Genomic DNA, 15,374 nt, shown 5'->3' on the forward strand with positions numbered 1-15,374 from the left:
CAACAATAAAAAAAGTAATATCATTTTCAACAGTGCTCGACAACCTAATGAGAGACATTATAGAATTCACATCAAAACAGTTAGGGAGCAACAACCTCATTAACAAAGTGGGTCCATCAGTATTGGAAGAGGTCATTCTATGATGTGGTTTAGATCCTGAGTCCCCGTCCAGCCCCCACCAAGGATTGAGAAGACCCGGGCACCATGCCCCTTGAGCGGGCGGCGAAACTTGCGGTTCCGAGAGATCCCTTCGGCTTTGCATGTTTAAAGTTTGATACATTTTAGTATCCAATTTGTCTTGCTTGAGTAATATATACCAACAGAAGTAAGACGATTACAATCTTCCTTAGACTGTTCAAATTACAATATTATTTCCTTCTTGCTCAAAAAATACACAAACTACTGCTCCTTTTCTTTTTTTTTTTTTACATTTTTATTGGAATTTATTGCATTAAGGTGAAAAACCTTGAGACTTTACATCTACTTTAAGCTTAGAAAAGGAGCAGTAGTTTAAAAATAAATACATTTCAACTACTGCTCCTTTTCTAAGCTTAAAGTAGATGTAAAGTCTCAAGGTTATTCACCTTATTGCATTCTATGCAGCTGCCCACCAACCCCCCCCCCCCCTTTTTCTTACCTGAGCCCAATCTGATTCAGCTCCGGCCGCTGTCTCTCTCCTCATTGGACAGATTGATAGGAGCAGAAGCCATTGGCTCTCACTGCTGTCAATCAAATCCTGTCTGTGTCAATGGACACGCTGACGGGACTCAGGAGCAAGCCTGCATGGGTGCCCCCATGGAAAGTAGTAGTTTTTTTCTGCTAAAATGTACACATTTATTATTATTTTTTAAAAGGAAAAATTATCTATTAAGGCTAGGTTGGGTGGGGAAGCTGTGTAAAATTGCTCATGTTCCTGACCTGCAGAGGAATGTGCTGCACTTGTAAATGTGCACACATGAGGGAGTTCCATTTATTGTAAATGGACACCCCACTCAGCAACCACAGCGCATATTTACATTCACCAAGCCACAAAGGTCTCATAGCACCGTGCAGTTCTGTGCAGCGTATTTCTAACCCCTCCTGCCCGGGCCTAGTTTTATCCTGGGAGGAGGTCCCAGGATTGCACCTCATGTGCCCAACAGGCTTCGCTCTGGCACAATCTGTCACCTGCTGTGTCCACCAGACACAACCAATGACAGACACTGTATTGGCCCACTGCCAGTACCATGTGATCACTACTAATCATAGTAGATCACATAACAATCGTGCACAATGAAATCTTTGAGGCATCCCTTTCATTGTGTACTATTGTGATGAGCTTTTTGATTGGTCACATTGATCACATGGTACAGATAGGGCCAATCACAGCCCATATGTACCATGTGATTAGCTGTGGCCAATCACAGATAATCACAATAGTAAACACTGAATTAATAGTTTTCATTCAGAAAAATGGTTGCTTATAACTGTAAAATTACAAGCAATCGTGTGTAAAAAAAAATGGTTACTATGGTAACACTGTATTGGTCTTTTCATTCCATGTAAAAATAAAGAAAAAGGTAAAAAAGAAAAAAAATTAAGAAAAAAAGAAAAAAAAATGAAAAAAATAGTATTACATTACACCCTCACACCAGTTGTATGATAATGCTGTACTGCACTGGTGACCGTATGAAAAACATTTAAAAAAATGATGACAAAAAAATGTAATTTCCTAATTTTCCCAAAAAAGTGTGACAAAAAAGTACAACTTCAAAAAAGTCGCCATGCCTCTTACTAAATACCTTGGACTATCTACTTTCCAAAAAGTAGTCATTTGGGGGATATTTGTACCGTTCTAGTATTTTTGGGCCTCAAGAAATAAGATAGGCCGTCATGATATCAGGACTGATAGATTTTCAGATTTATATTGCATAGTTTGTGGACTCTATAACATTCCTAAAGACTAAATAATATACACTGATTTAGGTTATTCTCACGAAAGAAATGTAACAGAATACAGTTTGACCTAAATTTATTAAATTTTTTATTTGCGTATTTTTTTTTTCGAAATTTTTGCCTTTTTTTGGTTTATTTGGCAAAGAGCTACTTAGGCTTTTCTATCAAAATGTGTAAGCCCCTGTAATTTTTACTCACCATAATGTATTATTAAAGCTTCTATAAGACTTATCGGTTTTGCTGGCTCTACTTTTCATATCATTGTCTACACACCAAAATAAAGCTCTATTTGTGTGAGAAAAAAATTATAAAAATGTAATTTGGGTACAGTGTTGCATGACCGTGCAATTGTCATTCAAAGTGTGACGGCGCTGAAAGCTGAAAATTGGACTGGGCAGGAAGGGCGGAAAAGTGTCCGGTTTTGACGTGGTTATAAAAGGGTTAAGGATTTCTTTAAAAACAATAGAAATCACCAGTTCATGCGCTGATCAGAAATCCAATCAAGGCTGGCTGATTGTCCTTTTCAAAAAAAGCTTCTTTTGCCAGAACGTTGCAGCGCTCCTCAAAATCCACTGGGTGGTGAAAAGGGATATCTATACAAGGAATAAGAAAGAGAAGAGCGTGCGGCCGCCCTAGCATAATATGGTTTTATTAAGAACACACAGGGAGCTGAATAAATATGCACTCACATTTGAATGAACAATCATGGGCGTATACAGTGTTATGCTCCCTCTCCTGAATCGCCGCTATGAGATGTTGGAGCCAACAATCCTCGACCTGCAGACCGGATAACAAACGTTTATGCGCAGCGCTGGCTAGTTCGGCGCAGGCGCATCTTAGTGGGCACATCAGAGTGTGGACAGGAGGACACGGAACTTGTTATCCTGTCTTCAGGTGGAGGATTGTCAGCTCCAACATCTCATAGTGGCAATCTAGGAGAGGGGTGCATAACACTGTATACGCCCATGATTGTTCATTCAAATGTGAGTGCATATTTATTTAGCTCCATGTGTGTTCTTAATAAAGCAGTATTATTCTGGGGTGGCCGTGCGCTCTTCCCTTCCTTATTCCTTGTTTAGGGATTTCTTTCCCTGAGTTTCTGCAGGTAGGGCAGCCCATGCAAATGTATAACAACTCCGGCCTATACCGTTCTTTACATTCTTCATTTTATTGTGATGCTTGCTGATCCATACTGATCCATTGCTTGCTCCAAATGCGTCTAAACATACTGTTACACAATTTGCTGAAAATCTTATTTTTAAACTGTGATACTATTAGCAGAAATAAATCTAGCCATCTGTGACCTTTTAACATTGCATTTACACTGCTCCAAAGAATTAAAGGAACACTTTTTAATCAAAGTATAGCATCAAGTCAATTAAACTCTAGGGATATTGATCTGGTCAGCTAAGTAGCAGAGGGGGTTGTTAATCCATTTCAGCTGGTTTGGTGTTAATGAAATTAACAACAGGTGCACTAGATGAGTAACAATGAGACAACCTCCAAAACAGGAATGGTTTTACAGGTGGAGGCCACTGGCAGTTTTTTCCTACTCATCTTTTCTGACTGCTTTTCACTAGTTTTGCATTTGGCTAGGGTCAGTGTCACCACTGGTAGCATGAAGCGATACCTGGACCCTATAGAGGTGGCACAGACAGTCCAACTCCTCTATGAGAGCACATCAATGCGTACTGTTGCCAGAAGGTTTGTCTCCCAGCACAGTCTCAAAAGCATGGAGGAGATTCCAGGAGACAGGCAGTTACTCTAGGAGAGCTGGACAGGGCCATAGAAGGTCCTTAATCCATTAGCAGGACCGGTATCTGCTCCTTTGTGCAAGGAGGAACAGGATGAGCACTGCCAGAGCCCTACAAAATTACCTCCAGCAGGCCACTGGTGTGAATCAGTGGCGTAGCGTGGGTTGTCAGCACCCGGGGCAAGGCAAGTAATTTGCGCCCCCTAACCCGTGGGATTTTAGCACTCGAGTCTCTTCCACTAGATTAGTTAAAGAAACCCTTACCCCCTAAGCACATGTATTGTTTGTTATGAAAACAAACATTGCCCCCTTTCAATGCAGAGAGACCAGCGTGCCCCCTTTCAATGCAGAGAAACCAGCGTGCCCCCTTTCCATGCAGAGAGACCAGCGTGCCCCCTTTCAATGCAGAATGACCAGCGTGCCCCCTTTCAATGCAGAGAGTTCAACGTGCCCCCTTTCAATGCAGAGAGACCAGCGTGCCCCCTTTCAATGCAGAATTGGCCAGGAGGAGGAGGATCCGTGTGGCAATAGCGAATTTTCATTCGCTATTGTCACACAATGGGTGGGCTCGGGGCGCACTGCTCTGCGCCCTGGGTCCACCCTTTTCTGAAGCCTATTAGAGCCTCTGGCTCTAATCAGGTGATTGAAAAAAAAAAAAAACATTGAACTCCATGCATCCGGCGCCCCAAATGTAGATTAGGGTGCCAGGTGCATGGATGGGGGGGGGCGGCGCCCCTGCGCCCCCAATGCACCAGCCGCCACTGATGGACAGGTGAGGCACAGTCCAGCCCCGCCCCGCCATTTTCAGCCATAGGGCGGCCGCGCTGGACATCTCCCAGCCTAAAGATGGAGGTAGCCGCAGACAGTGTGTGAACTGTGTATGTCAGAGTCAGACAGAGTGACACTACGGATGCGCCCCCCCCAGATGTTGCGCCCGGTGCGGCCGGCCCCCCCTGCACCCCCCACGCTACGCCACTGGTGTGAATGTCTCTGACCAAAAAATCAGAAACAGACTTAATGAGGATGGCCTGAGAGCCTGATGTCCTTTAGAGGGCCCTGTGCTCACTGCCCGGCACCATGGAGCTCAATAGGCATTTGCTATTGAACACCAGAATTGTCAGGTCCCCCACTGGCGCCCTGTGCTTTTCACAGATGACGAGAGCAGGTTCACCCTGAGCATACGTGACAGATGTGACGGGGGTCTGGAGAAGCAGTGGAGAACATTATGCTTGTAACATCGTTCAGCATGACCACATTGGTGGTGGGTCAGTGATGGTCTGGGGAGGCATGGAGGGATGCACAGACCTCTACAGGATAGACAATTGCACCCTGACTGCTATTAGGTAAAAGGATGAAATTCTTGGACCCGTTGTCAGACCCTACGCTGGTGCAGTGGGTCCTGAGTTCTACCTGGTGCACGACAATGCCTGGCCTCATGTGGCAAGGGTATGCAGGCAGTTTCTAGAGGATGAAGGAATTGATACCATTGAATGGCCACCATGCTTTTCTGACCTAAATCCAATAGAACACCTCTGGGAAATTATGTTTCAGTCCATCTGATGCCACCAGGTTGCACCTCAGTCTGTTCAGGAGCTCATTGATGCCCTGGTCCAGATCTGAGAGGAAATACCCCTGGACACCATCCGTCATCTCATTAGGAGCATGCCCCGGGTACCAGTTTGAGTTACTGCAATTAAATTTCACAAAATGCTGTATAATTTTTTCACTTTGCTTTTCAGGATGTGTTTGACTTTAGCCCTCTGTAGGTTAAACATTTTCATTTCCATCAAACGATGTGGCATCCTTTCATTCCTAACACATTACCCAGCCCATATCAGTATACGTATCCAGCATTATTTTTTCCCCATTGAGATCTGATGTGTTTTAAAAGCATTCCTTTAATTTTTTTGAGCAGTGTATTTTGTATCTGAAAAGAGTAATACGTTAAATAATTATTAACCACACCTGAGCATGGCAAGCAGAGAAGACTGGACTATTGATGATGTTACATTGTCTCTGTGCCCAGGATTTCCTGTATGGGTTGGCAGTGCAGGCATCTTTGGGTATATTGGCATCTGGACATGACTGAGAGATTTTCCAGCTATTGCCAAACTCAGCAACATCTCCAACTACAGATTGGCTTCTTGTTGTAAAGTCGTTGTTTCCATTTCCATCATAATTACCACATAGACCGCAAACCTTGCCCTGTGAGTAAAGAAAGTATCAAAACTTAGTTCATCATAGTTTTGAATTACGACATAAACAAAGATTATAACTATTAATTATTTTTTATCATTTGTTTTACCATGGCATTAGGAATTTTTGTTTAGCCTAAATGAGCTAAAACTCAGTTTAAAGATTACAGAAATGAAAGGTATCCTTGAAGCTTAAACAGGCAGATATAAAAGACACAAAATAATGCAGCTCTGTATTTATTAAAACAAACAGTTAGGCTCCATTCACATCTTGGCGTCTTGGATTGCGGGCAGAATCCTGAATCACAGCAAAACGCAGGACCCCCGTGCAATTCTCATCACTTCCAATGGCACCCCAAACGCAGCGCGATTTTGCCGCAATTGTCGCCAAACGTATTGCGGTAAAATCACGCAAACAGAATCGCAGTACAAGAACTTCATTTGGGCGACAGGCTGTTTGCGCGATTTTACCTGCAACCTGTCAGGCAACAATTGTGGCAAAATTGCGCTGCTGTTGGGGTGCCATTAGAAGTGACAGTAATCGCATGGATCACGAGCAGAATCGCGGCAATTCTACCCGTGATCCAGGACGCCAAGATGTGGACGGAGCCTAAATTTAGTTGTTAAATGCAAGCACAGCAAGTACTTGAATTTGGATAAAAATAGACTATGCGCTCTAATTATTAATGATTCAAAAAGACATGCTAAGTTATGACAATTACTTGACAAGAAAAGTGACAAACAAAATGTTGTGACTGTCGCTCTTAAAAATAAGTGCTGTAATAGTCCATAAACCACCAACATAAGTGCATAAAACAGAAATGGTGCTCAGATTGAATAAAAATTCATAAATAAGCAAAATGCAATGCAAAGAAAAAGTTCATAGTAATTCCGGCTGGTATTGCTGAGTGAGCAGTGAGTGAAAACAGCTGGCGGGATCAAGTAATGCATGCACCCCCACAGTAATCAAACAAATGGGTGGCTGCTTACCAGTTACCAGAACCATGTAATCATAGTGCTGATATGAATCCTATGTAGCGGAATAGGCAGAGCCTCAACGAATATGGCAAACATCTTCAGCAGCCCTGATCCATGCATCTAAACTTCTCACATGTAAAGCGGAACTTTCCAGGTTTGTCATGTAAATGATGGAAAGGCTGCATTATAAAACACTTTAATCAGATAAAAGGTTGCACTTACATAAAGATGGAGGCATTTGTGCACAACACAGACAAGAGAGCCCGGCCGCCTGCATTGCGGACCGAGCATGGTGAAGATGCGGCTACTCCACCCGACGCTTTTCCCCTCAGAAGGCATCAACTGGGATTGGAGGACCTCCTCCAAGCAAGGTGACAATGCGGCTACTCCATCCGACGTGTTTGCCCTCAGAAGGCGTCAACTGGAATTGGAGGAGGTCCTCTAATCCCAGTTAACGCCTTCTGAGGGGAAATGCGTCCGTCGGAATAGCCGCATCGTCACCTTGCTTGGAGGAGGTCCTCCAATCCCAGTTGACGCCTTCTGAGGGGAAACGTGTAGGGTGGAGTAGCTGTATCGTCACCATGCTCAGTCCGCAATGCAGGCGGCCAGGCTCTCTTGTCTGTGTTGTGCACAAACGCCAGATTGCATCCATCTCCATGAAAGTGCAACCCTTTATCTGATTAAAGTGTTTTTATCCACTTCCCGTCCACCCTATAGGCGATTGATGGCGGGAAAATGGTTGCATTATCCTGACCGGATGTCCTATGACGGCGGCAGGATAATGCGCTCTGCGCGCCCCAGGGGGCGCGCATAGCGGCGAACGGTGATGCGGCGTGTCACTCTGACACACCGCATCTCCGATCTTGGTAAAGAGCCTACTGACGTAGGCTCTTTACCATGTGACCTGCTGTGCCCAATCACAGCTGGTCACATGTTACACAGGAAGAGCCGTTAATCGGCTTTCCTTAGTTCGTGCCTAACTGGCACGAGTAGAGGAGAGCCGATCTGCGGCTCTCCTGACAGGGGGGTCTGCACTGGTAATCAGATCATTGATTATTAGTGCAGACCCTCTAGGGGGGGTGCTGCTAGAACCACCAGGGATGCCCACCCATGACCCCAGGGATGTCCACCATGGCCACCAGGGATGACAATCATGGCTCATGGAACCCGCCAGTGCCCTCCCCATCAGTGCTGCCTGCCAGTACCCTGTATTGAAGTGGTTAAAGATAATGCACTTTCCATTCATTTACATGACAAACCTGGAAAGTTCCACTTTACATGTGAGAAGTTTAGATGCATGGATCGGGGCTGCTGAAGGTCTTTGCCATATTCGTTGAGGCCCTGCCTATTCCACTACATAGGATTTATATCAGCACTACGATTGCATGGTTCTAGTAAGCAGACACCCATTTGTGTGATCGCCGTGGGGGTGCATGCATCACTTTATCCTGCCAGCTGTTTTCACTCACTGCTCACTCAGCAATACCAGCCGGAATTACTATGAACTTTTTCTTTGCATTCCATTTTGCTTATTTATGAATTTTTTATCAATCTGAGCACCATTTCTGTTTTATGCACTTATGTTGGTCGTTTATGGACTATTACAGCACTTTTTTTAGGACCAACAGTCACAACATTTTGTTTATCACTTTTCATGTCAAGTAATTGTCATAACTTATCATGTCTTTTTGAATCATTAATAATTAGAGTGCACTAGTCTATTTTTATCAATTTTTTTCCCACTGTTCAGGGATTTCCAAGTGCGGCTTACATATAGTCGGATTAGCGCATCCTATTTTCACCATTTACAAGTACTTGAATTTGACTTGGCAGCAGTCCCTGTACAGCAGAGCTTAGACTGGGAAAAGGAGAAGCAGCACAATTAGCTAATCAGCTATGATGCAGGGCATGTGATAACAAGAAACATGCTGATAGGAGGAGAGGGCAAAGATCAGCTCATCAGTCTGCTGTTTTTTTTTTTTTTACTGTCCACTCAAAGGCTGGGTCCACACAAGAACTGTAAATGTTACTCAACTCCAAAAAACGAAATTATTCGTTTTCAATAAATGATTGCCCCACCAGGCAAGGCTATGCTGTGTGGCAGAACTGTGTAAAGCTCTGGACTGGATAGACAAAAACAACTACATTTTTCTCCTATTTCAGTTTGTCTGGAGTTCAGCCTTAAAGTGTTTAACAAAAAGAGAGATCCTGCTCCCTTATAGCAGATTAAACAGCACAGTGATTTTGCTGTCTAATCTGCCCCTCTCTAAACTGTAAAAAACCTGGCTGATCCTGAAACTTCCTGTGTCCCCCTCTGTGCCCTGACCACAATAACCATGGCTGCTGAGCCCCGATCACCGTGGTCAGTCTGCGTGCCTCAGTCATCCACATCTCTCCTCACCCCCTCCCTCTCTGCCTGTCAGCTCCCTGTCTGTGTCTCTGCCCCCCGCCGTTATTAGTAGATAATAAAATATTAACAATTGTCACTGCCAGACCCTCTATTATATGAAGGCATACCACACTGTATAAGTGTTTTATTAAAACAAAGCTTGCAAATACTTTTTTACAGCTATCTTCAGGCCAGTCACGTGACTCCTGGCTGTCTTCCAATCCAATCCAGAGCTGCAACAGGAGGGGATGAGCGGCCATGTGACCTTCCTGGCTGACGTTAGAGGGAGATCTCAGCAAATCCTGCTGTAGCCTGGGGATCGGAGTAGTAGACTGGCCGGGAGTCACGTGATTGACCTGAAGATAGCTGTAAAAAGGGTATTTAAAAGCTTTGTTTTAATAAAACACTTATGCAGTGTGTTATGTCTAGATAAAATAGAGGGGCTGGCAGTGACATCTATTGTTGGGGTTAGGGATGGGCCAAACACCCCCCTGTTTGGTGAGCACCAGAACATCTCAAACAGGGAGCTTTGGGGGTTCCTCTCTCGCTTGTCCCCCCCTTTCCTGGCCTGCCAGGCTGCATGCTCGGATAAGGGTCTGGTATGAATTTGGGGGGGGGGCCCATGCCATTTTATTTGTTTAATTTTGCTGTGGAGTTCCCCTTAAAAACCTAAACCAGACCCAAAGGGCCATTTTTTATTTTTTTTTAATTCTGTGGTAGGGTTCCCCTTAACCACCTAAATACAGGGAACTTTCACCCCCTTCCTGCCCAAACCAATTTTCAGTTTTCAGTGCTTATTGACGTCTATGGGAAATCTTGGTCAGCTTAAAATGGCACTGCTCCCTGTCTTTAACATTTGCGTCTATGGGAAATCTTGGTCAGCTTAAAATGGCACTGCTCACAACCATACGTGACAGGGACACCAAACTTTGAGAGCACCGACAGGAGACCCAGGAGGACTACAACATATCCATACTTTTTAAAAGTGGGGTATGCCTGTACACTATGAATAAATAAAAGGGTGCGCTAATTCAAAATGTGGTATACATTAGTAAAAATGTGACCAGCAAATATTCATATATACAACCAACAAATTGATGAATAAAGGAAGAAATTCACCAGGTGGAGGGACATCACAATTGTCTTTTGATTTTTTTGGATTTTCTTTCACATCATATATTTGCAACAATCCTGAGCACCATTGAAGAGAACACACTCTTCTTGTATTTCGGACTGTTGGACTATTTATTTCTGATTTATTTGGCCCTTGTGTCAAAGTCACCAATACACATTTGATATTGATTATTTATTCACCAATTTGTTGGTTGTATATATCAATATTTGTTGGTCACATTTTTACTAATATATACCACATTTTGAATTAGCGCACCATTTTATTTATTCATTCCTTATTTCACTATTCTGGTAGCAGCTTTTCACCTATCAGCGCTCCCTTCCCTTAACATATTACATGCCTGTACACTACCCTGACTGCACTAAACTGACTGAAATCACTATCCACTAACTACCCGCCTAATCTCTGTTGTCACACACTATACATGTCTGCCGTGTAAGCAGCAGCCTTAAATAGTGTGGGGCCTAGACTTAGCCCCTGAGCCATGATTGGCCAAAGGCACTCTGCCTTTGTCCAATCATGGCTCTCACAGTACATTGTGCTGTGATTGGCCAAAGCATACAGGTCAGGTGCATGCTTTTGCCAATCATTAGCAATCAATGCACTGCAACAGCGCAGTGCATTATGGGGCGCTCATCGGCAGGCAAACTTCCCACTGAGCTCCCTGTGTGTTCAACTCGAACACAGTGTCAAGGTCTTACCTTTTCCTCCTGTTGGCAGCCATCTTGGACATAGGCAGACTGCTGCCCTTTTATAGACTCTGATTGCATTATCACTTCCTGCTGCCTGGGCATCGCACATTGATGATGCTGCATACCTGACTATATCTATTACCTGTTGGGTTGCAATCCTTGCCCTTATGTTTGTGCTCCAAGGTGCATCTCTGCTAGAAGTTTTCTGTACTCTGTGTTCCACCAAGTATGACCTGGCATTGACTCATGACCCAGCATTGGCAGACGACCCAGCATTGGCAGACTACCCACTTCTGGACCCCGTCCCTGGCTTGGATGACTACCCACTCCTGGACTTGACCTTGGCTTATTCCTGCTCTCTCTTCCTCACTCTTGCTGTGTGATTATTGTTGTTTTCTGCAACAAACTGGTTTCCTGGCACCCTGACACACAGAGCCCATCCCTAGTTGTGGTAACAACCACTTTAATACAGTATGTATCAAAATTGCTTGAAATGATCCCTGTTTGCATCAAATTACTATTGATACTTTTCACACAACAATTTTGAAATAATACCGTGGAACTTAATGTTTTACCTCAAACTCCTTGCTGAGCTTGATAAATATGCTTGTCTTTTTGTCCCACATCAGGATGAGCCCATTGTCAGCCTCAATGACAAGGTAGATACCCATGTGTCGAACTTTGTAGGGCACAACTCCTCCAATACCCCTTTCCACCACTTCAATGTGCTCCTCAGTAAGAACAAGTTCATAGTTCTGTGAATGGAAATTTAGGCAAGTCAGAGAGTAAAAATGCAGAATTATCAAAAAAATACCTTTATTACAACTGGTATTTTAATATAGATGAATTATTTATGCAATATGATAATACGTCTTTTACCCCCATGAAGACTTTAATGCTCTTAGAGCATGTTGTTCCAGTGGTGCCACATGGGATGTTCTCAGTGATGACACGGAAGGTGCTGCTGTTTGCGGCCTGGCCACAGTGGTCCTAAAATGAAATAGGGAAGCATGAAATAATACAACAATAAACATACAAGTATCAGCATGCATAAGGTTTTTAAAGTGGAACTAAACTCTCTCAATCAACATTGACTATTTTTAATCCTTATGCTGCTACCATTAGGAAGGTATATTATATTTACTTTTAAACTTTTTCCGTTGGTTCCTTATTTCTGGCCTAGACCAAAATGATGTCATACATCTCATGAGTCTTCATAGGAGGAGAAGGAGGAGGATAGATTTTCTCAGCTAAGTGCTCCCTCCTGCCTGCATGCCTGAGCTAAGGTCAGATAGATTCCAGAAAGTGCTACATTAATCATCTGCCCTTACTCAAGATGGTCATGGCTGGAAATGCAAAGGGGTGTTTTTCAAAGTAACCCCCCCCCCCCCCCCCAAAAAAAAAAAAAAAAACATGGAAACATGGATGGATAAGTGAGTTTGGTTTACTATTTTAAAAAATGAATTAAATAGCATTTTAAGTTTGTGGTGCTCTGATAAAGTTGAGTTCCGTTTTGAGCAACCTTTGGACCTGGTATCCAACTGAATGTTTTTTGCATTTTGAGGTTCTCAGTACATTTCTTATTCATAGCTTAGGCATCCTTGGCCAGTGTTAAAAAATACTTTTTGTAAAGCAATGAGCAGCTGAAAAATAGAGCCCTTGCACAGAGTTTGCTGGAAACTTTCCAGTTACATTAGTTGTAGGAATATCTACTCAAATTAGCTTGGACTTTGTTAGCCAGTAGCAGCTTATGCAGCAAGAGAAGGGAATGTTTGGAGTGAACCTGCAGAATTTTACATATAAGATGCCCCCACATGCATAATTTATTTTTAAAATGAAAAAAAAAAATATTAATAATAATAATAATAATATCATTGTTATTTATAATATTTTTTAAACAAAAAAATGTTTATGGTTTTTTTTGGGGGTTTTCCTGCTATACAGGCTTCCTTTAAAGATATTTTCTCTCTCCTTCTGCCAACGTGACAAACATTTTAACAGAGAGGAACAATTTCTAACAGGGACACAGAGAGCAATAAAAGGCTCATGATGGTTTTAACTTTCCCCTACTCTACAAAAAAAAAAAATCCTGTTTGTGTTAGAGTCCTTTCACACGATCCACCTTCTGATGAGCTCCGTTCTCTGCTCAGCGGGGATCGATCCGCCGATCCCCGCTGAGCAGGCAGGTGACAGCTCCGTCTCTGCTCTGTGTGCGGAGAGGGAGGTGTCAGAGCCCCACTGCTCTCTATGGGGAATCAGATGACAATAGACCACCTGTCCGCTCTCATCTGATCCCATCCGAACTGATCCCCTGGACGGATGGAAAATAGTGTTTCCATCCATCAGGATTTCACGGACAGGATCGGATGTGGATGGCAGCGGGTGTCAGCGGACATGTCACCACTGACATCCGTTGCTCCATAGGGATGCATGAAGGATCCGATCAGATCTGCCTAAAAAACTGACAGGCGGATCTGATCGGATCCGAATTGGCCTTATTGTTTACCTCACTTCCTGCCTGGTAAAATCATATTGATAAAGTAAGAGGAGATTTCTCTAACAGTCTCAGGTAGCATTAAAAACCCGACAGATGTTCTAACTCTTTCCCACTCCACCCTAAAAAAAAAAAAAAGCTTTGGCTAGAAATTAACTTTAAACTAAAAATTGCCACTCTCCCAACCCAGTCTATGTGTTAATGTGTGTCAGATGGCCTCAGCATTACACCACTCCACAAGCCCCGTCCTCTGACTGGTTCCACCTAGGGTTGCCATCTGCCTGGGTTTCAACTGAACAGTCTGGGTTTTACATAATAAGTATGGTCTCTGCCTGAGACCCGGAAAAATTATTCAGAACAGACTGCGTCGGGGCCATCAGCAGGGGCATGCTAACCAGTGACAAGTCTGCCCATCCCACAGTGCCACACTCGGCCATCTCCTGTATGTCTCCCCTCCCTGCCGGCAGCCTTTCTCACTCACAGCAGAGTGTACTGAAGCCGCCTCCTCCTCAGATGCACTGATCTGAGGTCTGAGGTCTGTATAAAGTTTAATATTATACTCTGTTGATGGACAGGGGAGGGGGACAGAGTGACTGGGAAGGGGAACAAGTTAAAAAATATTTACAGTTGACAGAGTGATTGGGGGGGTCAAGAGAATATGTGCTGGGGGGGCGCACTTTGGCAGGGGAGATGACTTATCCTAGAAGTGTGGGTTGGACCTGAAATCTGTCCCCCTCCCTTTTCGTACAAGCCCTCTCCCCTCCTAAAGTGCCCCCCAGCACAAATCTGCCCCCCACTCCTCGATAGCACTAGCCCTCTCATCTCTTCTCCCAAAGTGACCACCCAGCACATATCGGACCCCCCTTGCCAACTCTAGCCTTCTCCCCTTCCAAAGCACCCACCTAGTACATATCTGATCCCCCTCAATTCCCTGCAAGCACTAGCCCTCTCCCCTCCCAAAGCACCCCTCCAGCACATATCCAATACCTCACCCCCCTGCTAGCATAAGTTCTCTCCCCTTACAAAGCACCCCCTAGCACATATCTTCTTACCCTCCAAATCAAAGAGATGCCAGCTGCCACAGAGGGGATAATTGCGGCATCTGGGACCCCGTCACTCCCAAGAAATGCAGGACATTTGCCTCGGATGCCCACACTTGCACCTTTCTGCTACGCAAAATAGTGGCGACAAGTGCCAGAACTTGTTCCAGCACTAGGCTCCAGGACTCATCCTGGATTCATGGAATGCTTGCATTTTGTTAAAATCTCAGGGAATGCCCATTAAAACTGGGATGTTTTGGTGGTATGGATTTATATTTGAGGGGGGGGGGATTTGTGTTTGGAGGCGGTGAAGGGTTTTGTACTGCGAGGTGGGATTTGAATGGGAGGATTTGTGTGATGGAACTGGAGAGAGTATTTGTGTGTTAGGGGCTTGGGGGAAAAAGGATTTGTGCTGGAGAGGACGAGAGGAAAGGATTTGTTTCAGGATGGGTAGCATGTTGTGCTGGAAGGGGGGATTTGGGGGAGAGGATTTGTAGGAGGACTTGTGCTGAGGAAGGGGGAAAAATATTTGATTTGGGGGAAGAATTGTACTGGGAGGGGGAGAAATTATTTTTTGTGGTAGGGGAGAGGGGGAGCATTAAGATTAGTGCTGGATTTTTTTTGCAGGAGTGTGGATTTTTGTCAATAAGTATTTATTGAGTTTTTGGAAAACATGCAGGGATTTTTGATGAAAGGGTAAAGTGGGGGAGAGTATTACTTGTGGGGGGGGGGGGGTTACACTCTCATTACCCCTACACTGTTC

General features: G+C 44.1%; 1 protein-coding gene across 1 annotated transcript in view; it reads right to left on the reverse strand.

Moving 5' to 3' along the window:
* Nucleotides 1-15,374, reverse strand: part of LOC309565962 (von Willebrand factor-like) — a gene marked incomplete at both ends in the record, with an annotated part of 214,069 nt that overhangs the window by 143,035 nt on the left and 55,660 nt on the right. The window contains 3 exons of the mRNA XM_082270990.1: nt 5,654-5,893; nt 11,653-11,832; nt 11,957-12,067. Of these exons, the coding sequence (XP_082127116.1) occupies nt 5,654-5,893; nt 11,653-11,832; nt 11,957-12,067 (531 nt within the window). The remainder of the gene's footprint in view (nt 1-5,653; nt 5,894-11,652; nt 11,833-11,956; nt 12,068-15,374) is intronic.

This window comes from Pelophylax lessonae (genome assembly GCF_965119305.1).
Source record: "Pelophylax lessonae genome assembly, chromosome: 10".
Lineage (NCBI taxonomy): Eukaryota > Metazoa > Chordata > Amphibia > Anura > Ranidae > Pelophylax > Pelophylax lessonae.